The 26696-nt window shown below is 45.2% G+C and overlaps 1 protein-coding gene across 1 annotated transcript in view; it reads right to left on the bottom strand.

The window, feature by feature from the left end:
* The window catches only part of Csmd2 (CUB and Sushi multiple domains 2), a 540652-nt gene that overhangs the window by 58676 nt on the left and 455280 nt on the right, over positions 1 to 26696 (bottom strand). Inside the window, exons 42-47 of the mRNA XM_026406835.2 lie at positions 20682 to 20870; positions 17734 to 17911; positions 16289 to 16434; positions 6697 to 6777; positions 6096 to 6209; positions 1163 to 1351 (exon numbers count right to left, since the gene is read on the bottom strand). Coding sequence (XP_026262620.2) covers positions 1163 to 1351; positions 6096 to 6209; positions 6697 to 6777; positions 16289 to 16434; positions 17734 to 17911; positions 20682 to 20870 — 897 coding nt within the window. The remainder of the gene's footprint in view (positions 1 to 1162; positions 1352 to 6095; positions 6210 to 6696; positions 6778 to 16288; positions 16435 to 17733; positions 17912 to 20681; positions 20871 to 26696) is intronic.

A 26696-nucleotide genomic window follows, 5' to 3' on the forward strand; every position in this document is an offset into this window, starting at 1 on the left:
GCAAAGCAGATGATGACTAGTTAACCAGTGGGCAAGGAAAGCTGCCCACATTGGACATTCTCAATCACTTGTACAGTTTGCAGACCACCAGGCCAGGTTGCATCTCCCATTCCAGAACATTTCTGCTAAAGGAGAGGCTGGGTCCCTATGAAAAAGGATCCTGCAAAATATGGCAATTGTATATAATAGTGATTTCTCTATTCCTTCCCCCCAAAGCCCTACCACTATATACTCCAATAGCTGAATATTGTAGAAATGAGAATGTCTAATATCTTAAAGTCTTTGGATACAAGGTGTGAATGAGGCTAATTCCTGAAGATTCAGAGCCTATCATGACTATACTATTTAGATTGAAGTTGGTAATAAATGGAGACCTGGCCCAGTTCTACCTCACAGTCTAAACATAACCAAGGAGTAACCTAGTTGGAACAGCTGTGCCAGATGCTGTATCTTAGTCAGAGCAGATTAACATAGTCTTGGTTACATGGATCTGGCAATGCGTTCTTTTCCATACCCATCAGAAAGGAGGATCAGAATCAACCTGTATCCACATGAAGCAGGCAGCAGTATTAATTCTCCTGCATTTCGTCAAAATAGAGTATGAAGGACTGGGGGCCATCTGGACATCCTGTAGAATTTAGCATATTGGTTCACTATATTGAGGGCATCATATTAATCGGATCTGATGAGGCATTAGTGACAATTAGTGGAGATGCCTTTGCAAGGCTCATGCTCCACAGAGTAAGATATAAATCCTAAAAGGTCTGCAGTGAAATTTTGAGGGTGCAGTGGTTTGGGGCTTGCTGAGATATTATTCCTTCTGGGTTAAAGAACAAATGACTGCACCTTTCCCCTCCCATGACCAAAGAAGCAGCTCAGTGTAGACTTCTTTGTGTTTTGGAAGCAGCAAGGTCTTTACCTGGGTGTAAGGTATTGAATGACCCAATTTACTGGCTGACAGTCAAGTGTGCTTGCTTTGAGTGGGGACTAGAGTAGGAAGGGGCTCTGTAACAGGTCCAGCAGCCACATAGCCCATTAGATCCAGAGTCTTAGGTTTCTGTGTAGAGCAAGATAGCACATGGGGCCAGGAAAACTGCAGCACAGACTCTCAGAGACCTGAAGCCTTCTGAGTAGAGAGGTACACAGCATTGGTCTGACTCACCGTCGAAGATCTCAAACTCATCATACTGCTTCTCACTGAGGAAGTATTCCACCGTGAGGGAGATGTTGTACTCGGGCTCCACTCTCACCAGCCAAGAGCAGGTCTGGAACTGGGGGTAGCTTCCAGGGTAGCTCTGGCTCAGGATCACGCCTGTGGAGTCTGTCAGAAGCTCGTTTGTTGGGCAGTGCACTTGGAGGAAAAAAAGAAACACCAGGTAAATGGGGTGAAGATGGAACGGGGACCAACACATTTGCTTTTTCCTGGTGCAAAAGTCAACCATTGGAAAATCAGTACTTGAGCATAAACAAGACCCACACCTGGCATTATACTGCTCCATGACATCAGGTGACCTTGGACACTGTGTCAACACTACAGTATTGCTGGGACTTGGGCCTTGCCAGTTGCTGGGAATCACTTCCTAGCTTAGATGTGGGCACTGCTACCTGGTTTTGGAGTAGGTAGGGATGGTGCAAACATAGAGTCAGCAGTAAGGAACCCCAAACTCAAAAGAGTTGATCTCTAGGGAGGGTTAAGTTTATACAAAGATAGTATAGGGTGCAGGTAAGTCCATGAAAGTTTGGGCCAAATGTATTTGGATTTATAGCTCACCTCTGCCCTAGCAACCTGTGTGGTCTTCAACAAATTCTTTCCGCTTTGTGTGATGGCTTCTCCATCTCCCACTCAAGAGATATGACTTACCTCCCAGGACCATTGTATTATATAAAATATTATTTGTTATGAGACACTATATGTACAGTACACAACATAGTGCTTCAACAAATCATAGAGATGGTGATGGTGATGTGATGGTGATGGTGATGGTGATGGTGGTGGTGATGGTGATGGTGATGGTGGTGGTGATGGTGATGGTGATGGTGATAGTAGTGATGATGGTGATAGTGATGGTGATGATGATAGTAGAGATGATGGTGATAGTGATGGTGATGGTGATGGTGATGTGGTGGTGATGGTGGTGGTGATGTGGTGATGGTGGTGGTGATGTGATGATGGTGATGGTGATGATGGTGGTGGTTGGTGATGGTGGTGGTTGGTGATGGTGGTGGTGATGTGATGGTGATGGTGGTGACAATAGTGATGGTGATGGTGATAAAGATGATGATGATGATGATGATGATGATGATGATGGTGTGATTGCATCAAGAGCATAAAGGGTTCAGCAACACTTGGACTGGCTAAGTGGCAGTATTAACACATCTGAAGAAAAAAATGCCACCCTAAGTAAGACATTCAGTATGGACCTTAAGAATGGAGGAGTCAGAGGAGAATTGGGCTTTCTCATGTCACAATGAAGGGGTGGGAAGATGCTGGTTCAGAAGGGCCTTGCACACCCCAGGTATGAGGAGCTGCTCTGTCCTGGGGCACAGGGAGTGTCACAACAGCAAGGAACAAATTACGTGGGATCCATGGAATCAAGTTCCATTTGCTTGGTTTGGGGACTCCAAAGCAAAGTTCTAAGGACTAAATCAATTTCTTTGGTGCCCTTGACAGTGGTACAAGTATCAGGAAGAACTGGTGTTTTGCTGTAGATGTGCCGTTAGCCAGGCTTCCTGAGTGTGCTGGATTCTGCGACAGATAAAAGGGAGCTTCTGGGAAAGGAAGGCCAAGAAGTAACCCTGGGAAGGAGACTGTAGCTCTCTATCCATGTCACCATTTCCTTCATCCCCTGCCTTCACAGAGGAGGGGCTTGCTGAGCAGCTCTGGGGATGGGCTCACATGCAGGGGTTTGCTGTGGTCCCAAATGAGTTTCATATGACTCATTCAGGATTCCTTCCAAGTGGCATTGACAGACACTAGCTTCTCCAGGGAGAGTTTCTTTTTCATTTGGTAAGAGGAAGAGGAAAGTAAATGGCTTCTAGATGGAGACCCACCTGACTTTTGCAAAGCTCCTGACCTTACTAACCTGGCCTGCACTGGCTACCGAGGCGAGGTGATATTTAAATTAAGGGGATCTGGTCCACTCTGGCCTCTACCAGTCCTGCTTCCCAGGGTTGTAGATGGGCACAGTATATTTATTTATTTATTTATTTATTTATTTATTTATTTATTTATATTGTGCTGAGGATCGAACCCAGTGTGTCATACATGCTAGGCAAGCGCTCTACCACTGAGCCACCACCCCAGCCCCATGACTTTATTCTTAATGTTGGAATTGCTCTGAGATGTTCTTAGATTAACAGTCTTCACCAACTCTTTTGTGTTTCCATAGCCAGAGGCATGCTGCTGGGACTATAACAAAATGCTTGATCCTAGTCACAGAACTGAGACTTTATTAGAAAATGCGTTAGATGCAGTAGTGAGTGGAATAAGCCAAAGAGCAGAGGAAGTTGTGGAAAGAAGAGACATCCCATATGCATGGTGGGAAGACCATGTTTTTAACATGGCAGTGCTTCCCAGACTGATCTGCAGATTCAAGTCCATCCCTACCAAAAATCAAATCTGGGTTCTTTGCAGATGTTGACAATCTGATCCTAAAATTTACAGTCATTCAAAAGACGTAGAAAAACCAAAATAATATTGAAAAGGAAGAACAAAGTTGAAGGACTCCCCCCATTTTTAGTAAACGGTACTAGGACAGATGGATCTCTACATGCAAAAAAACAGAAGTTGGACCCGTACCTTGGCCATATACAAAAATTAAATAAAAATAGATCCAAGATCTAAATGCAAGGGCTTAAGCTATAAATTCTTAGAAGAAAGCATAGACTAGGCAAGAATTCCTTAAAAATGATACCCAAAGCACAACAAACCCAAGAAAGATATATAAATCAGACATCATCAAATTAAAATGATTTTGCTTCAAAGAAGGCCATCAAGAAAGCAAGAAGTCTGGGAGGCTGAGGCAGGAGGATTGCAAGTTTGAGGACAGTCTCAGGAACTCAGCAAGGTACTCAGCAACTTAGCAAGACCCTTTCTTAAAATAAAACATAAAAGGGCTGAGGATGTGGCTCAATGCTAAAGCACCTCTGGGCTCAATCTCTAGTGCCCAAAGAGAAAAAGAAAAAGGAAAAAGAAAGTGAGAAGACAATCCATGAATTTTTTTTTTCAAATAACATATGGGAGGTTTCTATCAAGAATACACAAAACTATGACCACTCAATAATAAAAAGACAACCTAATTTTGAAAATGGTAAAGAACCTGAATGAACATTCCTCCAAAGAAGATATATAATAAGCACATGAGAAGATGCTCAAAATCATTAGCCCTTGGGGAAATGCAAATGAAGACCACAATAAGATAACAGTTTCTATTCACTGGAATGGAAAGAATTAAAAGAGAAATAATAATATGTGTTGGCAAGGGTGTGGAAAAGTTGGAGGCCTCAAACACAGTTGTTGGGAATGTAAAATGGTTTAGTCACCTTGGAAAGCAGACTGGTAGCTCCTCAAATGGCTAGACAGGGAGTTTTCATAGGCCCAGAATTTCACTTCTAGGTATATATCTAATTGAAATTAAGACATATTCTCCATACAAAAGCAGATTTATGAATGTCATAGCAGCATAATTCACAATTGCCAAAAAGTGGAGTCAACCGAAATGTTCATCAACTGATGAATGGCTAAACAAAATGTGGTATATCCATTCAATGGAATATTATTTGGCAACAACAAAGATAATAGTGATACGCACTATAGTAGGAATGAAACTTGAAAATATGACACTGAGTGAAAGAAGCCAGTCACAAAAGAGCAGATATTGTGATTTTTTAATATAAAATGGCTAGACTAAGCAAATACATGGAGACAGAAACCAGATTGGTGTTTGTCTAGAACTGAGGAGTTAGAAGGAAATAGTGCCTGCAAATGGGCTTGTGGCCTTTCTTGTTGGAGTGATAAAGATTGTTCACTGTGATGGCTAAAAATTCTGAATGAACTAGAGTATCGACTTGGACACGTGAAATGAGTGAATTGCATCATGTGTGAATTATATCTCAATGAAGCTGTTGTTCAAAGAAAGTCTACAAGGGCAAGAATGACACAGTCCCGCAGGAAAGCCCGGGACTGAGCATGACTGTTTGAGCTGTTTGGCATGCAGGTGCGTTGGCTCAACTGAAATAAAGAGGCAGTGAATTTCTCCATGTCCTGGGAGCCCAATTCTGTGGTTCATGGCTCCTCTCCTTCTCACTAACAACCCCCACTGCAGGTTCCTTCTGCCTTGCTTCCCACGGAGTGGAGGAGAGGCTGGCCTGTTTCTCCGCAGGCTACTAAGTGTTTGTTGTAGCAATAGCCCAGGAAGCAGCAGTAGTAATAATAGCAGTGACACGTTGTAATGATAACAGTGACACGGAGCCATCACGATATGCCGGCATTTTTCTGAAGTGGTCCACATGAGGATCCCATTTCACTCCTCACAGCAGCCCCCGGGCCTGAGGTCAGTCGTCATCCTTATTTCAGGGAAGAGAACCTTCTACACAGGACGGGGGGTGCCTTGCTCTGGGTCAGATGCCTGGTCGGGGGGGGGGAGGGTTGTCTGGGGTCGAGGAGGAGGGAATTCACCTGCTGTTAAGGCACCACACTGGATGAGGACAACTGTGGACTCGGGGTCCCCTGTCAGCACACAGGACCTTGAGCACATTTACACTCCAGTAGGGCAAGGTTTGGGAGTGAGCCCCGCTCTCCCTAAGGACCCAGAATGTTCTCCTTCCAAAGCTCAGGATGCAATTCCAGGGAATGCTCAGGCAAGGAAAAGGGAAGACAGAAATAAATGTGGCCACTGTGGCCAGTTCACAGCCCAGACCTCAGACCAGGGTGGGGACTCATTCCTCATTTGCTCACTCACCAGCATTTACCACATGGCCTCTAGCTTACGAGGCAGGGACAGTTGAGCTAAGAATTGGGACTCGAGAGAGGAGTGAAGCCAGGGTTTGGTTTGGGAGGAACTCCAGGCCCAATAGATGAGGTTTGATGCAATTACCTTCACATATTGGTGGCGGGCCCTCAAACTGCAGGGAGGTTCCAAGTTTGCAGGTCAGGATTTCATTCCCCACTAAGGTAAAGCCAGGAAGACACCTGTAGCGAACGATGTCACCTGCCAAGAGAGACCAACATGGGGATGCTCTGGAGCAGTTGGACAGGGCTGTTGGGAACCCCTTAGCACCTTGAATCCACTTCCAAGCAAGCAAGCAATCCATGGGGGGGTCACATGCTGTCAGACTTCAACAACTGGCTCAACTCTAGTCCAGGGCCCAGATAACCCCTGCTTCCCTCTCACAGCTCTGCCTGGCCGGAGACCATGGATATCTTCATATTCTAAGAAATCCACACTGTCTTACATGGATTTATTTCTCAAAATAATGCTGACTTGAATCACAGAGGAAAACCCCTTTCCTGGCTCCTCTTCTCTGGCATGGAAAAAAGGAAGAGGGAGGGTATTTTGGATGCAAACTCAGTTGACAGACTGTCAACCCTCTTGCTCAGGGCTCTTGCTTTTCTCTCCCTAGACAGGAGAAAGAGCTGAGCCCTGCTTCCTGCCCCTCCCTCCAGCCATGGCTTGCTATTTGGAAGGAGGTACCTACCTATGTTGAATTCTTCATTCTCAGTGACAACTTCAGCATTGGGGAGGATGGTGGGAGGTGGGCACTTGGTGAGTGGATAAGCTGAAAAGAGGAAAGTATCTGAGTCAGGCAAAAGTGTCACCGGGGCACAGAGTCAGTCGTTCATCTGCTCAATTCCTCACTTTCTCAGGCCTCGCTCATGCACACGGTAGATATTTATTAATGAGTATTTATCTGTACCCGGGGCATATTTAGCCAACTACCATTTTGCTTGTCTTCTGTCATGCTTTTTATTTTCTTGATATGTTTTGGGTGCAAACACCAGGAACCATGTTTCATAACTAGTAATAAAGCAGCAGCCAGCGATGGTCCTCAGCACTAAGGGAGGGGGGTATTGCTGAGCACCTTCTCTATGTTGATGCTTCTGGGTGCTGAGCCCCCTAAGTCTCATGTGGCTGATCCCCTGGAGGTGTTCCTGCTTTACCTGTGAGCAGGTGAAATTCAGAAAGGTGAAGTTCCCTCCCCAAGGTCATGAAGGTATTAAGTGGCATTAGCAGGGTTGGAATCCAGATGTGGCTGCTCCCAAGTCCCATATTCTTTCCACCACTCTACGTCCTGAGTGTGGCTGCTGTGAGCACTGGCTGAACTTTGGCCCAACGTGGCTGACCTCAGTGGACATCCTGAGTCTTCCCCTCGGGGCAGAGGCTGGATGGCATTAAGGTGCAGGGTGGCGTTCCCAGGCAGAGGCCACTGTGGGCTCCCAACTTGGCTTTCATCCCCTGGCACATAGTTAAGTGCTATCTAAGTGTCAGCTGCCACTGCTGTTATTATTTCCAAAATTACCTCCACCCCTGCTATGTTTTTTAAAAATAGGGGTTTTAAAAATGATATAAATGTAATACATTGTGAATTTTTAAAAAGCTGAGATTTTTCTATGAAAACAGTAGGAAGAAAATTAAACCCATGCATTTTCTTCTCTGAGGTATCAGTTACCTTTAACCCTAAGAACTTGGAGTATTTGTTCTCTGCATCTATAGCTATTTTTCTCTTACCACATTTGCATACGTTATATACTTTGTGCTCATCTTTGCCAAGTACCATTGCATTATAAGAATTTTCCCATATAATGAAATTTCTTCAAAAATATGATGGAAATGACATCACAGGATTTAATCATATGGATTTACTAGAATTTGTAGCACAGATTTCTAATGTCAACCACTTAGGTTTCCAAAGTTTTGCAATTTTAAAAAACTGTGATGAAATCCTGCATACAAGAATTTTTTTAAAAAAATGATTTTTTTAAGAAACTAGGACTGATTAAAATGCATGGCCTTTTAAAAGTGCAGCATCTCCTGTTGAATGCCAAGAATGTATTCCCAGGAATCAAATGTTAACTAGGATTCCTTTTTCCGATATTTTACATGGAAAAACATAATGCATTGTACATCAAAATCCAAAAAGAAAGAAAAACACTATAAAATCCAACAGCCATTATGTTAGAAGCCAAACACTTAAAACATCACTTCCTGGGCACCCAACTATTAAATGGATGTACTAAATAAAGGGCTTGGTGCACTGCCTCACACATACTTTGTGTCCTGAACCATAAACATTCAGTGCATCCTGCAAAATTGCTGAGCTTTAAGACTTTAGGAGTTTCATGATGTAAAACTCGGAGCAGAAACAAGGGCTAGAACATGAAAGCCACAGTGGGGATGTGTTCGGGACGGGTGTGCGGTGGTAGAGAACCATGGCGACGAACCGCTCCTGTGACACTTCTCACTTGCACTCCACTGTGGAATCTGAGCTTCTTTCCAGATGCTCACGTGGCATGCTGTCATTTTACCAACTGCAGCTGGGAAGTAATTTGGGACGTTCCCTATGTGTGGTTTTATTTAAAATGTCCTATTATGTTTGGGGGACCTCACTTTAAATTTTTATACAGTTGTGTTGGCTGAAGAGTGTCACACTGAGAGATACGTGAGCTTTATGGAGTGCAGGCATTAAAGCTCAAGAGGCGCTCTTGAGGTAGCTGAGCCTGTATAATCTTGATTTAACAGAAACCAGGAGGACCGCGTCTGCTCTTGAGGAGTGCTTCCAGTTAACTCTGCAGGAAAATTGTTCCAACTGACATATCAAGAGATGACAGTCTGTCCAACACCGAGGGCTGCCGTTTTTCTTTTGTCCAATTCACTGTGTGGTGACCTATCGAGGGCTCACCTTGGGTCAGGTCCTGTGCCAAGAATACAAGGATAACAAGCAATAGTCCCTACCCACCCAGGACTCAGAGCCCACCGGGGGAGACAGTCATTCATTTCAATCTTTGCCAATGTGACAAAAAACCAGCAGTTATTTTCTTTTAATTGGCATCTGATAACTAACAGGTTAAACATTTTTCATACACTAATAGGCTATTTGCATTTTTTTCTTTTAAACTGTCTATTCATATCCACTCCCACCCCCTGCTTTTTTCTTTTTTTGCACCAGGGATTGAACCCAGAGGGGCTTAACCACTGAGCAACAACCTCAACCTCTATTATGTTTTATTTTGAGACAGGGTCTCCCTAAGTTACTGAGGGCCTTGCTAAGTTGCTGAGGCTGGCTTTGAAGTTGCAATCCTTCTGCCCCAGCCTCTGGAGTCACTGGGATTATAGGTGTGCACCACTGTGCCTGGCTTTCTCACATTTTTTAAATGGTGCCTTACAGTCATACATACTGATGGGATTACATATTTGTGCATGTACATAATGTACAAAGTAACAATGTAATTTGGCCAATATCATTCTATTTATGTCTTTTGCTCCTTTTTTCTTACAAATTTGAAGAACTCTGGATATTCAAGATTGACCTTAGCCTCTTAACTCTATTTTTACAGCTTGTCATTTGCTAAATTTTATTTATGGCACTCTTTTTATTATAGAAGTATCATTTTTAAAAAAAATTTAGATAACTATCATTTTCCTTAATAGTTTTTCTCTTAAAATTTTCTTCAATTCTTAGCCTCATACTTACCTTTAAAACTTCTATGGTATGCTTAACTTTTCCAGAAAAAAAATCACTAAAAAATAATCTCCACTTAAACACAGCCTGGGTATGTTTACAGTCCGTGGTTATTATTTGGATTGGGAGTGATTTCCCATTGCATTTAAAAAATTATTATTATTATTTAAATTACAAATTTCTGTTCCATGCAGGAAGTTTATGAAAGGCCAAAAAGAAACAAAGCAAAAATTCCCCCAGTCCCCCCATCTAGGTATAAAACTCTTGGCATTTTGGTGCATGACCATCAGTCTTTCATAGACACCTCCATCCCCAACCCCCCAATACACACTATTACATCAATGGTGGGGGACAGGCAAGGCTGACTCCTTTGTTTCGTTTTATGCCCACCCTTCTCCTCCTCCTTGGTGGTGAGGCACTGATTTGGGCTAGTCAGATCCTAGTACTGTTAACATGGTCACTGGAAGGCAGGTGGGGTCCTTGCTTTATGTGAGCAGCTGTCCGCTCCGCAGTGGCCATTGAGGCCAGTGTATACCGAATTCTTTCTTGTGTCTCTTTCTGCTCTGCTTGCCCTTCCTCAGGCTGATGGGTATGCTGGACTGGCCACTGAGCCACATTCCCAGCCCTATTTTGTATTTTATTTAGAGACAGGGTCTCACTGAGTTGCTTAGCACCTCACTTTTGCTGAGGCTGGCTTTGAACTCGTAATCCTCCTGCCTCAGGGATTACAGATGAGCACCACCATATCCGGCTAATGTGTGTTCTTTGTTTTGAGTTCTTGGCTCATCCCCCCTTGGGTGAGTATGTCCTTGAGTGACTGTTCAGATTGAGACTAGGGTAGTACTTTCATTAAGCTCCCATATCCCAACAGGTGACTGCTTCCTCCCTTCACACATGGAGCCCCAATGTTTCCCCGCCTTACACATCTACAGAAGCAGTGTCTTTTATTTTCTGCAACCCAATGCCAAATATTGGTCTGAGAATTGCCTGGATTTGGTTCCCTTATGGTAACTTTCTCAGCCTGGATTCTAGTAGATTTCTCCTCCTCTCCATCCTTAGAATTTGAAAATATTGCCTGGCTATTTTTGATTTCTTCTGCTATAAGGTCCACCTGTTCACTCTACCTATACAGATCTTCCTTCATCTCAGGAAAGTTTATTTATTTATATATTTCTATTCCATTCATTTGGCTCTTTCCTTTATATATTTTTTTCCATCCTTATGCAGGATCTTTGTTCACTGGCTCTCCTGGTTCACCATCTTTTCCCAATCAAGTTCAAGTCTCTGTCCTCTTCTCTCCTCGTATAGACATTTTTGAGTTTGTTCTCCACTTCTCTGAAATGTTTTTCTACAATGTAGGTTCTCCTAGCTAATTCCTGTGCTGATTTAAAATGTGCTATTGCATTTCTTTTCAATCTTATTTCTTGTTATCTAGCTCCCCTGTCAATTAACAAATTTTAATCTGAAATGGTCACAAAGGTATAGGAAAAGTTGGAACCATACTACAAAAACCTTTCATTCCATGAAATGTTTGAATGAAAGCAACTATCACGATGCCTCATAACCCTGGATAGAATTTTTTAGTGTGTATTTCCTACAAACAAGCGCATTCTCCCACACAAACACAAAATAACAATCAAAATCTGGAAATGAATATGATACATTACTGCCCTCAAATTCTTCCATCTCATGCAAGTCTCTCTGCTGGCCCCAGTAAAGTCTCAAATAGCGGAAGGATCCAGCTCAGAGTCGTGCTGTGCTAGATGTCATGTCTCTTTGGTTTCCTTTAGTCCAGTTCAGTTCTGAAGTCTTCCCTTGACCTTCATGCTTTTCCAAGTTTGCTGAATATTCACAGTGAATTTATAGCATGCTCCTAGTTTAGGTTTGTCTGATGCTTCCTCTTGATTAGACTCGTACTGTGCATCTTTGACTGGACCATCATGGGAGTCACGGCAGGTTCTTCTCAATTGCATTTTCTCAACCAGGGTCTGATGTCTTGTCCCATCACTGATGATGCCAACCAGGATTGCGTGATCACAGTGGCACTTCTAGGCTTCTCTACCCAAAAGCGATTCTAACACAGATTGTAGTTATTTTAAAGGAAGAAGCTTGAAACCGTGCAAATAATCCATTCTCATAAAACTTGGAATGCATTCACTGATGTCTGTGTGGCTAGATGTAGTGTCGTGTTATTCAACAGGTGGTCATTTGTTACCATTACCAATGCCTTTGATGTTCACATTATCCCTGGTGTGGTCAGCAGGAGTTCCTTCAAGCCAATGTCTATGTTCTTTTGACATGTCTCCATCTTTATTTGGGCATTTCCTTATTTTCTGCCATCAGATGCTTCTGGCTCATTTTGTATTTCTCTGCCTCAGCCTTGGGATGATCCATGTCTTCAAGGAGCCCTGGTCCATCTTACTGAAAAGTGCTATTTAGAAACCAGGATCTGGTGCTTGATGTGTTCATTTTTATTGGGGAGACAGAGCTCTGAAGCCCTCTCAGTGGAAAGAGCTAAGGAGCATGTGTAGGCACAAATGTGTGTGTGTGCGCGTGCACACGCACACACCCACTCACACACCCACACACCCCTCTGAGTACTGAACACTGTAAATTCACACTGATATCTCCAATTCAAAGATAGGATATACCTTTATCTTAAGTTTTGCTCTTCCTGTGTTTCTAAGTCTCTTTTCTGATAGTGAGAAGCCTGCCTTCTATTATCCTTAACATATTAACTGGAATCAAGGTCTCATTTTACTGTCAGTCTGCCCCTCACCCACTTGGGCTCTGACTCCCCTTGCTGGTCTGCTTTGTCTCTAAAACCCTACATGGATGCTGCTCATCTTGCTCTGAGCTCTGACACCCCAGGCCAGCTCTCTCCTTGTACAGATGCCAGCTTGTCTCTCATGGGCTTTAACTTCCCATGCCAGGTAGCCCCGCGGGGTGGACTTCCTTCTCCCTCCTGTGGCCTGGGTCACAAAGGTTCCCATTCCTTGACAGGAGTGGACATCTATTTTGCCTCATTCCATGCAGGGGCCTTAGGACTAAATTGTTCAGGAAGGGAAAGGACTTAGTTCCTCTTATATTGACCCCTCAGCCAGAACTCTCTTCTCATCTCTGCCTGTTGTCTCAACATCCTACCTTTTATTTAGAGTCCATGGGATCTAGATTCCTATGTAAAAGCAGAAGTAGATACTTTCTAAAATTTACTTTTATTTCCTAAACAATATATCTTTTCAAGGAAAAATTTCTCTGCAATTTAAACCCTATTTTCTCCTTTTAAAAACAATCATAGAATCTTTTCATAGGTTTCTTGAAGGTATTTTCTTTTTCTGCTTATTGATCATTATGGAAAAAGAAAGTTACTTAGGGCTGATGTTAGCCTGTAGGAAGGTGGACTTTCTCTGTCCCACCCGACTGACTCCCACTCTCAACTCTTTGCAGGTCTAATTTTTTCTTTTCCTTTAGTTCTTGTCTCAAACACTTCCTCTTAGTCTGTACAATTACTCTACATGGAGTAGAGTTCCGCTCTGCTACTTGCTGTCTTAGCCTCTTATGCATTTCTTTTATAGCCCTTATTGCAAATTGAAAAGATTTGATTTGTCCACTTACTTGATTGCTATCTCTCTATAGAGGAAGGAAGCTCAATGGGAGCAGGCATTTTACAGAATGAGAAAGTCCATGAAGACATGAAAGGATGCTCAACCTCATCATTAACGTAAAAGTGAAATGTCATTTCATGAATCTACCGGATTGCTAAAAATGTAAAGGTCTGATAAAACTCAGTGTCTGCAAGGGTGCAGAGAAATGGGAACAGTTCCTGACTTGCTAGGAATAAATTGTTATGACCACTCTATATGACATCTCGTCACCTAGTGAAACTGCACACATGTGCATGCTTACAATGTTATGACACTGGTAAGGCTTGTTCTCTAGAGAAACTCTGATGAATGTGTGCAACCTTCATAAGAAGGAATGGACAACAATGTTCATATTGCTTGAAATAAAAGAACCTAAATGTTCATTAACAATAAATTAGATGAGGGGCTGGGGATGTGGCTCAAGTGGTAGCGCGTTCGCCTGGCATGTGTGCAGCCCGAGTTTGATCCTCAGCACCACATACAAAGATGTTGTGTCCGCCGAAAACTAAAAAATAAATACTAAAAAATTCTCTCTCTCTCTCTCTCTCTCTCTTTTAAAAAAAAACAAACAATAAATTAGATGAACAATTGCATTTTTGTGTGATGGAATACTATATGGCATTGAAAATGAGCTAAGAGCAAGCATACACATCGCATGAATTTCATAAACTTGATTTTTTTTAAGTGAAAAAAAATCAAGCCACAGAAGAATATTTGCTGTGGTTTGCCTTCCAAAGGTATGCAAGAAACTTGGTCACCAGTGTGGTGATTTTGAGAGGTAGTGGCACCTTGAAGAATTAGGAACTAGTGGGAGATAATTGTGTCATTGGAGGTCCTGCCTTGGATGTAGTTCCTTCGGCATCCTGGTTAGTCTTTGTGAGAGTGGGTTACAAAAACAGTGAGCCTGGCTCCTTGATCTCTCTGGCTTCCTGTTTTTCCATGTGATCTCTTCCGCACACATTCCCACCCTTGTGATGCCATCTACTACAAGGCCCTCACCAGAAGCTGAACCTATGGGGCTGCCTGATCTTGGACTTTCAGCCTCCAAAACTGTGAGATAAATAAACCTCTTTTCTTTATGCATTAGCCAATCTGAGGCATTTTGTTGTAGCAACAGATCTAACAGACATTTATAGAATGTTTCCATTTATATAATGGAAATAACATGTATGTTGTAGTGCCCTTGCCTAGCACCAAGGCAACGCCTCCCTGCCCTCTGTAATGTCATAATAATAACCATGACGAAGGTGACTCTTATGGCTACCGATGCTACAATTTTGATCTGAAATGTCTCCCACAGGCCGTGTGCTGAAGGCTTGGTCACCAGCCTGTGACATTACTGGGGAGTGGTGGAACCTAGTGGAGGGAAGTGAGGTCATGAAGGGCTTTCCCTTAGTGGGGATACTGGGGCCCCAGTCCTCTTCTCCCCCCCCGCCCCCCGCTGCTTCCCAGCTGCTGTGAGGTGAGCATCCTTGCTCCTCTGCACACTCCCTGCCTCATCACAGGACCAAAGCAAGGGGACCAAGCAGCCATACTGGAACCCCTGAAACCGTGAGTGAAAATAAACTTTTGCTCATTTAAATAAATAGTTTACTTCAGGTATCTAGTCATGGAGACAGAAATTGGACATTGCCATTTGTTGAGTACTTTTGTACTCTGAGCCTGAAGCTAAGGATTTCTATGCATTACATAACATAACCCTGTGTGGTTAGTGCTGATATCATTCTCATTTGGAGGCTAATGAAACTGAGGCCTTGAAAGGTAAACTGAGAGACCCAAGGCCTCATAGCCTATATGTGGCAAGGCCAGCATTTGAACCCAAGCCTGTAAGCCTGTGACTCTGGAGTCCACACTTTCTCTAGGGAGCAGAGTTGAAATGAAATCACCTGAAAGTGTGAGTCCCATTTTTGGGGGAAGAGGTGTGTTCAACAGGAGGGGTGTGGGTACTGAGACCAACCCAGAGGGCAGAGTCTTGTCTCTGGGTCACATATTCTGGGCCACAGCTCCTAGGGTGGTGGCTGGAGCTACCCGTCATCTTTACGTTTTTGTTTCTGTTCATCTCTGGTTTTATACAGCTGCCTCTTCCATGGGTTAAGGGCTGAATATGTTCAAGTTTCTATAAATGCACTCACACCCAACAGCCACACCAGAGCTGATACTGTAGAATAGAAAGACCTGGGTGTTGTTGCCAGTTCTATCTGCACATTCTGGGCATGTTCTGGAAACTTCCTTTGCTCTCATTTCTTCCTTTGGAAAATGGAAATGATAATATCTGCCTTAAATGTCTCTATAAACTTAGAGGCCAAAAGGTCCAAAGCATGCATGGCATAAGTGAAGAAACATCTCTCCTGTAGAAGGGTCACACAGTCACATACACCCCCTCCACCCAGTGGAGCCAGGAATGAAATCCACTTTTCCTGATTTCCAATTCAAATATAGTAATGCTCTGTAAATTGTGGACAAGGACATTATTCCATAGAGCGGCTCAAGCCCATGGAGAACTTTCTATGATTCTTTTTTCTAAAGCAGCATCTGCTATAACAACATGAAAAATATCCAGGTTCAGAACTAACTTTGGATTCCTAGAAGAGAATGAGCCTCCAGCAAGGGCAAACCCACCTGAACTGTTCATGCTCATCCTACTTGAAATCGCTGTCTCGGTGCATGAAATCACAGCATCCCTTGAGAGTTAGCAGAAGCTTCAGATCCCTATGGAGGGGGACTACCCTCTAGAAGGTGCTAAGGGAGAAGCTGGGCACAGGTGAATGGACAGGTCAGCTGACGGACTCCTGTGCTGGGAGCTCACACACAGGCTAGTCCGCTCCCCTCTCATGACTCTGGGGACTCTGAGACTTAGAGAGACCATAACACTCACTCAAAGTCACACAGCTAGCAAATGGTGGAGTCAGGAGTCAAGTCCAGTCTTGAGAGCCTGCCCTTTCCACCAGGACAAGATTCGTACTGACCAGAGAAGGCGATGGCAAAGATCCCACCCAAGGCTGCATCATGGTGGAACTTGAGCAGGACCTGGTTGGTTGAACTGTGCACTGTTTTCTTGGCCAAGCTCCGGGTGAAGACTCCTAGCTGTGGAGACGTCTGCTGAGGCCCATCCCTGCATGTAGGAAAGAAGGTCCTGGCATGTCACCAGTCACAGTGGCTGCCTGCTCTCCCTGGTGCCATCAGTGGCCTTAAGAGAGACCAGGAGTAGGTGACTATGACTCTTCTTGTACCCACTGCTCTTTCTCCAATGTCCTAAACACCTCTCTCCAAACCCTCCCAACTCTATCTCCCAATGGAGTTGATAGAATCAGTGAAGCTCACATGGATTCCTATTCACCTGATTCTTCACCAGCCCAATCTCTTCAATGGACTCCAGGGGCAACATAGGTGCCACAGAGCAGGGCTGAGAGTCTAACTGCAGTCCTCAGTCTGAGCAGCCCTGGGCCAGGGCTGAGGAACTGGTGTAGAACCTCATACTGTTATCCAGGTCAGTTTCATTTTCTTTTCCCCAAAGAGACGTAACCACATTGCCTTTCTGGAGGCAGGATTTTTTCACCAGAACCTATCTAGTCTCTCCTATCTTTTCTTAGAAATTGCTTGAAAATTTAGCTAGAAATTAACTCAGGACAGACTGGTTACAATTATCTTTTACAATTACTGGGAGTTTTGGAAAAGAATCCCACTATCTCTTGATGATTCCCCAAAAGGTACTAAGCTTTAAACAAAGGAATTTAAAAATTATACTATCTCTTTCTTCAAAGATTCAGTGGTTTGGAAAAAATACCATCTAGGAAACCTCATTTATTCATAAATAACCTGTATTTTCATTTTAAAATTAACTTGTTATATTATACATCACTTCATAAATCAGTGCTGAACTGTCCAGTTTAGTATTCACTAGCCATGTGTGGCTATTTATACTTAAGTTCATTAAAATTAAATAAATTTTAAAATAAGCTCCCTAGTCACTCTATTTACATCCAGATGCTCAGTAGCACATGTGTCTAGTGGCTACCATGTTGACCAAGCACTCATTGGCACACATGTCTAGTGGCTACCATGTTGGATAGCATGGACATAGAACACTCAATTAGTGCAGCACTGGCTCAGCATGAGATGACCAGAGGGACTTCATAAAATTCTACTACTACCATTAATCTTGGTGGCTTATCTATGGTACATGTAGAATATTGATTTGAATTCTGGAAACATTGAGGAACGCCTCATTATCCATGCCCACTGCCATTCACATCCCTTTGCTACTTTCACTGGCCCCTATGAGGAACCCATGCTGGGTTCCTCTCATTGCTCTCCCTTTGAAGTATTAGAGTGACTAACTAAAGCTTCAACTCAGCATAGAGCCTGCTAATGCTCCCGTCTAACTGGTTTTCAACATGGCGCCTGGCCCTACCAGATGGTGATGAAGTCTCCGGAGGGCTCTGTCTGTAGCAGGCTGAGGTTGAGCTGGACACCATGACCAATGGGCACAGTGATCATCCAGACACAGTCCTGGGAGCTGGAGTATGGACTGGGGTAACCGGGGGAGTACACAGTGCCATTGGAAGAGGTGATGTTACCACCGCAGGGAACTGCCAAGGAGGGGACACAAACAGATGGATGAGTTTTGGAGATCCCCACCAATCTGCAAGTTCAAGGGGCTTCCTAACTAATTCAATTTCCCAGCACCAGTGATCCCATCAGGGGATTGTGTGGATGGTGGGGAGGAGACTGGGCTGAGGGTGGCTGACTCTACCCACCAGCCTCACACCCTGCTGGCCCTCAGTTGTCACTGAAGGTGCCTCTGTGGGCTGGTCTTACCCTTGGCCTCCTTCTCTTTCTCATGACAGTATCCTGCCAAGAAGAAAGGACGCATGGAAGCTGTCCCCTCTCCTTTCCTAGGAAAGGGGAGGAGCAGGTGCTAGGGTGAGAGCTGCAGTACTTTTTCTGGGAAGAGCTAAGAGATTATAAAAATGTCTCTCTTTCTGTTTGATTTGCTCTCTCTATAATGGTCTTTCTGGACTAGAGTTGAGGATGTTTGTGGGGAGGCTGAGGTTGGGTTCAAGTCATGGATAAGCCATTGATTGACCAGAGAACCCAAGACAAGTAGTTTAGTCTCTTGGAGTCTCTTTCCTCACCAGTAAAGTGAGGCTAGGAACACCACTCATAGAACTGTGGTGGCAACTGGGTGAAATAATGCCTATCTAATATTCAACCCAGGGCTATTGATTCAGCTCAGTGGCAAAGACCTTGCTTAGAATGTGCAAGGCCCCGGCTTTGACCCCTAGCACCATGATAAATAAATAAGTGAATGAATAAACATGAAAATGAATAAATAAGCAAATAGACCTTTTGGCCCAATATCTTACCCACCAAGGAGGGATCTACTGCATAGATATGACCCTCTCTCCTTATCTTCCTGTTCTCTAAAAGTAAGGTCCAATTTTAGATTCATTCTGATCCAGGCTTTAAGCAGGGGATGAAGATGCTTGAGGCCTCCCTAGATTGGGACTCAATTGTCAGGGATGTTGGTCCAGAGTATTTGTGGCTGATACAGAGCATCAAGCAGATAGCTAGATGGGGGCAGATCAGACTGAGGAAGAAGAATCTCCCCTGCAGAAGGCAGGGTTCCTTTGAATTTATCCTAAATGCATGCACATGGACACACCATCCCTACTCCAGATGGGCAATATCCATTTGGTGCCAGGCAAGGCCTGGGGAGACTGTGGGAACACAGCACTTGAGTTTTGTCCTGTGGTACCCACAGTCTACTGGGACCCAGCCAAGAATACCAGCATGGATGGCACAGGATGGGGCAAGTCATCATTGTGAAATGCCACGGGGACATTTGGGGGGAACCTGTCAGCTGGTCTTCTGAGAGAAGTGTTCCCAGTAGAATTCACTTTGGGGCTCAGACCTGAGGGGTGCCTGGGACTGCAGATCAGAGAGGACTGTTACCTAGGAAGAGGCAGCATGGGAAGGAAACAGGGGCCAGGCTGTGCTACATTAGGGTGTGAACTTTACCCCAAAGAGAGGGGATGCCTTGCTGGATTCTGAGCAGGGGAGTGTCCTAGGGACTCACTCCCTGCCTGGTGAAGAATGCGCTGAGGCTGTGTGCGGATTGGCTCAGTGAGGTGTGAAGTCCGACCAATGAGGTGGTGCATGTGTCTCATGGTGGCCTGGGTTAAGACAGAGGTGGTGGATAGAGGAGGATGCGTGTGAAATAAAATTAGCATGTAGAAAGCAGGACTTGGCACATATGGGAGACAAGCAGAAGGGAAGGCACCCAAATTAGGGACTCCAGGTGTGCCTGTCACTAGATGGAGATTTCAGCTTCATGGCAGAAAGACAGTAAGCCTTTCCAATATGTTGGGATTTAGATGTCTCTGAAATAAGTGGAGATAATAATAATAATTATAATAATAAGTGAAGATAATAAGTAAGCAATTAGATATTCAGGTATGGGGCTCAATAGGAGATAAAGGGTCCAGACATAGATGGCATTTGGGGACATGAGAAAGAATGAGAGAAAGAAGAGAAGGCAGTCTAGAACAAAACTCCAAAGAATAACAACATTTAAGGAACAAAGAAGAGATGACCACAAAAGTGGGCCCAGGCGTCCAGGTGGTTAGAGAGCAAGAAAAGACTGTCTGACGAGGTCAAGGAAAGCAGCTTTCTGGGGAGGGAGGAGAGCTTCTGGCTCTGACAGCAGGCTGAAAAAGAACTGTTCATCTCTCTCCCGAGATGCCATAAAAGACAAACTAAGAGTAGGAAGGGAACAAAGTCCTCAGTGAAGCTGGTCACGTAGCATGTGATTAGACAGCAGGTCCAGAATGACCAATCATGATGGGTTAAAAAAAAAATGGAACTCAGAAGGGAGTAGAGGCTGCACAACCTCTCAGTCATCCTGGTTCTGGTCAAGGAAGAAGACCTGAGAAAGTGCCACACCTTGGTGTGACCAATTTATCAATCTCTAGGAACATGGAGGAAGGAGAGAATAATGCAGGTGTGGAGACAAGTGGAGAGGGAGCAGGCCAGTTCTTAGAAAGAGTCTCATTTTCTTCTTCCTTTGGGAAGCTGCCATGGTTAACTCTACCTCTCTACCCCTCAGCACACACTGCTGGGTCCCTACACCCTCATCTGTTGGATCTTCCCAAGGGCTGGGCATATCTTTCCCCTGGCTATGGTCCACATCTCCCCCCTGCTAGACTGGGTCACACCCAATGAAAACAGGGTGAATAATGTTTGCCAGGACCACTGAGTATTGGTGACCCATGGAAGGAAGGAGGAATGTGAGGCTGTTCTGGGTCCGTCTCTATGGTCACCCCAGGAAGGATCAGCAGGGACAAGGGAGGAACATACCTTCACACCTGGGCAGGGGGTGGTCCCAGTTCCGGTTGGTGCCATGTTGACATGTGAGGACAGGGTGGCCGGTCAGCTGATATCCTGGAAGGCACTCGAAGGTCACTGATTGTCCGACATTGTAGCCAGCTCCCCTCACAATGCCATTGGCAAAGGGCTCTGGGTCTGGGCACTCTTGAAGTTCATAGGCTGGAAAACATCAGAAGAGGTTGTCTCATTCTCTCTGGGTATTTTCTTTCCAATCACAATATAGGAGCAGCAGAGGGTTAGTGCAAAGTGAAGCACTGAGACTTGGACTCCAATGAACCTTCGGCACCTGCTAGATGTTGGCTTGGGGTCTGCAGTTTTCATCTCTCTCAGTTTTCCTATTTATAAAATGGTTATTGTGAGGACCGAGTAGAATCTCAGATGCATAGCCTTTGCACAGCGCTGGCTCATGGTAAGAGCTCAAAAAATGTTATCTAGGGCTGGGGCTGTAGCTCAGGGGTAGAGCGCTCACCTAGCATACCTAGCTAGTTCACCTAGCACTGGGTTCAATCCCCAGCATCACATAAAAATAAAATAAAAGTGTCTACCTCCAACTAAAAAAATATACATATATATATATATATATATATATATATTAAGAAAAAGTATTATCTATTGCTAGTGTCCCCATGGGAATAGGAGGCTCAAGGGATACACTGCTGGGTTGAGCTGCTATTCACTGAGCACCCATCTGGGGCCAGGCATCGGCCTAGGTGCTTTCATGTTGTGAATCTCATGCAACAAGGATCGAGATCACAAACATAGGAAGCAGCAGCGAGGGCAGGAGTGGACCTGTCGACTCTGCAGGATTATAACCTATAAAGAAGGAAGGACAGAAGGAATCTGGTGGAAGCCAGCCAACCTGCAGCAAGGAGAGCAACTTTGCAGAGGGACGAGCTGGGTTGGTAGGAATGTGTGACTGTCATGCAAGCGAGTCCCTCCAAAGAGCAGAAATGCGGCCCCCATGAGAATGTGTGGGCCCAGCTCAAAAGAAGATGCCTTAATGGGCAAGGCTGAGGCCCATCCAAAATGGGGAGGTGCTGAGGGAGATGCCCAGCGGGCACCGCCTCCCACTAATTGGGTCCACAGGACAAAGACTATCCTCTGTGGTAGTAATTGGGCCCATTCTGCAAAGGAAATCATTTTAAGGAGGAGAAGCCTTGATCCCCCAGCGGAAGCTCTCAGGGGGAGTAGATGAGCCAGAAAGAATGCTCCTGAAGGGGATGCGTTTATCGCATGTAATGACAATGTAAATAACGATGGCCTCTCAGCTGAGGTTTCCCATGCACCTGTTCTGCCATCATGGCGGAGGTCTGTGCTTCCACTTGAGATTGTAGAGAGAAGTCTCAGTTGGGAGAGCTGGGCAGGTTTCCTGAGAAACCACTGAGATAACTGGGTGTGTTAAAAACAAAGCAGTCCTTAGTGGGAGTGGGTGGGCTGGAGAAGAGGCCCTGTCACTGGGGGTGGTGGTGGTAGGGGGTTGGGTGATTTGGCCACGAAAGTCTTGGTGGAGGCAGGGGGCCTGGTGCCCAGCCCACTGGGTGGGATGGGGTGGGCCATTTCAGAAAGCCTGGGTGGGAGCTTGGAGGAGCCTGAAGAGGATGGCTGAGTGTGAGAAGCTGCTGCCGCCTCGATGAGAGGGCCCAGTGTCGCTCTGGGGAGTGTTCGGGTGGAAGGAGCTTTTCAAAAGGAGAAAAACTTCTGTGAGATTCTCTGGATTCCTTTCAAAAGGCTGAGACAAAAATCTCAGAGCCTGGTCCCTGGAAGGAGCTTCCAAGGCAGAGGTGGGACCTAGGGGGCGGAACTAAACCCTCTGAGGAGAACTCACAGCATTACCCAAGGCAGGACTCTCAGGGACAGGAGCTGGGTTGTCCCAAAGGAGACACTTCAGTGAGAACACACGTGATCTCAAACAAAGGGCCACCGTTTAGAACATTAATAGCGAGGATGCCTAACATTTTGGAACCATGATATATGTCTTAATCATTATGAAAAGTTCTAGATGAACATGATCCTCCTGGGAGTGTGAAAGGAGTGAGTTAAGTCCGATGGAGCCTAGTAAGAGTAGCTCATGAGGGATGGAAAAGGAAGCCCCATCCTGGAAACCCTGAGCGTCCAACCAAGGCTTTTGGAGGAAGAGGGAGGAGTTGGACTTCTTCCAAGGACAGCCGAAGGACCACAGGGAGCTGGGCCTGTTTGACAGAACTAGCCTCAGTGGGGACAGATGGCTCTTCCATAAAGCTGGGTCTTCCCATGAAAGGAAAGCCTGGGGAGGGGGCAATGCCCAGAGCTTGTTTACAAGGCACGACTCCACAGGGATGAGGGAGGGGTACACGAGAATGCCAGCTTATCAGGCCAGGAGAATTGTCTGGGCCTGTCACAGCCTGGAGGCCTCAGTGGAAGTACCTGGGCTCCTGGCACCAGAGACAACCTAGTCTGTGAGGTGGGGTCTCTCAGACAAAAAGCCTTAATGGAAGCTGAGCTCCATTCTCAGGGCAGCAGGTGACCTGAGCCATGTGTGGCTCCACAGGTGTCATGATACGTGGGCAGGTGTGGAGGAAGCAGTGGACTTGTAACTCAGGGGGACTCAGGGCAAATTCTGAAGGTGAAATCTGGGTCTTGTCCCAGGTGGAGGCTCCCCACTGGACTGGCCTCTCCTGGTGCAGTGTTAAGTCTCCAAATGCAAACTCCGGCCCTCCCTCCCGCTGTCCTCCCCACAGGGAAGATCCTCAGAGGAGGGCTGGTGCCTCGGATGTGTGATGCTCCGTGGAAGCAGCAGGCATGTCACAGAGGGAAATGCTGGCCCAGAGTGTTGGCCCGTTGTCCTGAAGCCTGAGGGACAGTTGGGTTCCTGGTGCAGAGCAGGTGCTGCAGGACTCTCTCCAAAGAAAGGGGAAGTCTGGGGTTGGGGGGGATCATCTGAGTCAGGAGCTAGGACCCTGGGGAGTGGCAGGTCTCTTCTGGGGGTGGGAGGAGTCAGTGGAGAGTCTGAGGTTGCCATCCAAGGACAATCTTTACAAAGACAAGTGGGCTTACACACCGGGCCAAGCAAGAGTCACTGTCCTATCACAATGGACCCAGTAGGTGGACTGTGGTCATCTGGGGGGTGAAGAGCACAGCACTGTCCTGTAACACTGGTGGTGTTTCCACAGTTCTGTTTATCAGAAAGGACAAGCCTCAGGGAGAGAGCTCCAGGGTTAGATTGTGTCTCCTTCATATTCAGATATGAAATCTTAACCCTTAACACCTCAGAATGTAACTTACTGGGAGAAAGGACCTTCACCTATCTTACCTACATTAGTCTTTAGGGTGGACCTTGATACAGCTGATGTATTTATTTTATTTTATTTTATTTTTATTTTTTTTGAGAGAGAGAGAGAGAGAATTTTTTAATATTTATTTTTCAGTTTTTGGTGGACACAACATCTTTATTTTATTTTTATGTGGTGCTGAGGCTTGAACCCAGTGCCCTGGGCATGCCAGGTGAGCGCATTACCGCTTGAGCCACATCCCCAGCCCAATACAGCTGATGTATTTATAAAAAGCGGAAATTTCAGCAACCTCTGTACTATTTTCCATAATGGCTCTAATTTACATTTCCACTAAAGGCAGAAGGGCTCCTTTTGCTCCAAGTCTTCCCCAGCTGCAGAAAAATGATAAGTGTTTAAGGTGATGGATATGCTAACAGCCCTGGTTTGATCAGACACAATGCATACATGTATGGAAACACCATATCACACCTCCTAAATGTGTATGATTACTAGGTATCAATCAAGAAAAGAGAGGGGCTTGGGAATAGACACATCTGGAGAACACCATGAGCAGATGAAGCCAGAGACCAGAGAGCCAAGCAACTCCAAAAATGAAGATGCTGCAAACCACCCAGAGCTAGGGAGACACCTGGACCAGGTTCTGCCTCAGAGCCCAGGAAGGGACCAGCCTTGCCAACACCATGATCTTGGACTCCCTGAGCCAGGATTGCCAGACAACAAGTTGCTGTGGCTCAGGCCACTGGGTTTGTGGTCCTCTGTGATGGCCACCCTAGCAAAATAAGTCACAGGGGAGGCATTGGTGGGAGGTGCTGTGTCTATCCCAGTAAGGAGCACTGACCTGGTACTTGGGACCAGGTCTCTCCCGTGACAGACCACTGTGAGATACCGTGGCCATCTAACACATCACGACCCACTGAAGAGGCTGCCCCCTCCACTTGATGGACAACTCTGTGACAAGCCCACACATTGCTTCCCTGAGGACAGCAGCCTCATTACTATCAGCACTGTTTGCTGAGGCCCAACTCTTAACTGAGGCCCTCCCGCCAAGGGCCCTGCCCCAGGTGACAAGCCTAGTCACACTCTCTGAGTGTTCCTGTCCCAGCCAGACATGCACACTGAGGAGCATTCCCTGTATAACCAACCCAGCTGCAGCCACCTGGTTGGACACCCTTTAAGGCCAACCCTGGATGAGAAGCCCAGTCCTTGTTCAGTACCCTTCTCTGACAAGGGAAAAGCTATGTCTCAGAAAAATTACAAACAGCATGGTGCTCTTTACACAGAAAGCATGGCTGAAAACTTTGTGGAACATTCCTTATTCTTCCTGGTCACATATAACATAGGCCTGTTGAAGCACACAGAAAAACGTCTGAGAAGTTCACATCAAAAGAACAGTGGTTGTTTCTGGAGAATAAACCTGGGTTTAGAGGCTGTAGAGAGACTGTTAGCTTTCAGCCAGAATGTTCCTCTTTCTCTCTCTTCTTTTTCTAACCAGGTGACTATGTCGGTAGATTGTTTATGTGATTAAAAATTAACTTGAAAAAAAGAAATTCACAAAACAGCATTTATAGTATGATTCTATTTTCTAAAATAGATTCTATCTTACTAAAAATGTAGTAATAGAGCTACAACAGGAGAATAGGGAAACATGCATTGTACTGTTAAAAGCTTGAATCTCCATGTAGGGTAGTAATGGATGGGATTCGAAGGGAATTCTGACTTTCTGGAATGTGTGATATAGCATGAATATTTGTGCCACCTCCAAATTCACAATAAAACTTAATTCCCAGTGTGAAGGTATTTGGAAGTGGGGGTCTTTGAAAGTCTTCCCTCATGAATAGGATCAGTGACCTGATAAAGAATATCCTTTCCCCCCTCTGCCAAATGGTCACAACTAGAAAGCACTGCCTACCACCCAGAAAGCAGGCCCTCATCAGACAGAATTTTCCAGCACTTTGATCTCGGCCTCTCTACCCTCCAGAACTGTGAGAAATAAATTTCTGTTTGTAGGCGCCCCTGGTCTGTGATATTTTGTTATAGCAGCTTGTGCTGACTAACACAGTGTGCTCACAAAAACCTCTATAATGTTTTCATTTTTTAAAAAGCATGTACTGGCATTGGGAAAAATACTAAAAATATGAAAAAAATCAGTGGAAGAATCTGGGAAGAGTTTAGAATAAATGATTCAGTCAGTCTTAGTAGGAAAGCATTCAAGCAAGAAGTTGGGCCTGCTTAGGTTCATGTACAGCTGCACAGGTTGGGCACAATCCCCATAGCCATAAGTGACAGATGGTCCAACACATAGGGGAAACCTGAATTGGATTGGGAAGGGGCCTTTCCAGGAAAAGTGTACCAGCAGCAGTGAGGCCTGCTGTAGGGTTTTGCCTTAGGAAGTTGAGCCCCTTGAGCATGGTTGGGCCTCACACAGGAAAACCCATCTCATTGTGCCAGGGGGTGCTACTTGGGTTGTTATTAGAATCCTCCAACCTGACATAGGAAGAGCTTTGTTGGCAGTTATGGGGCCTGATTTACAGGGAAGGACCCTGAGGTTATAGTTTAGCTTCTCAGGCCTGAGGGGAAGTGGCTGTCTGGATGGTCAGGGATTCAAAAAGGAATTTGTCCAGGGAAAGCTGTTGGGTCTAGACATTTGTGGAACCTCAGAGGGCATGTGGGGCCTGCCACTCTGGGAAAGTGGCAGTACTTAAGCTGTCAAAGGGGG

The sequence above is a fragment of the Urocitellus parryii genome, chromosome 11 (assembly GCF_045843805.1).
Source record: "Urocitellus parryii isolate mUroPar1 chromosome 11, mUroPar1.hap1, whole genome shotgun sequence".
Taxonomy (NCBI): domain Eukaryota; kingdom Metazoa; phylum Chordata; class Mammalia; order Rodentia; family Sciuridae; genus Urocitellus; species Urocitellus parryii.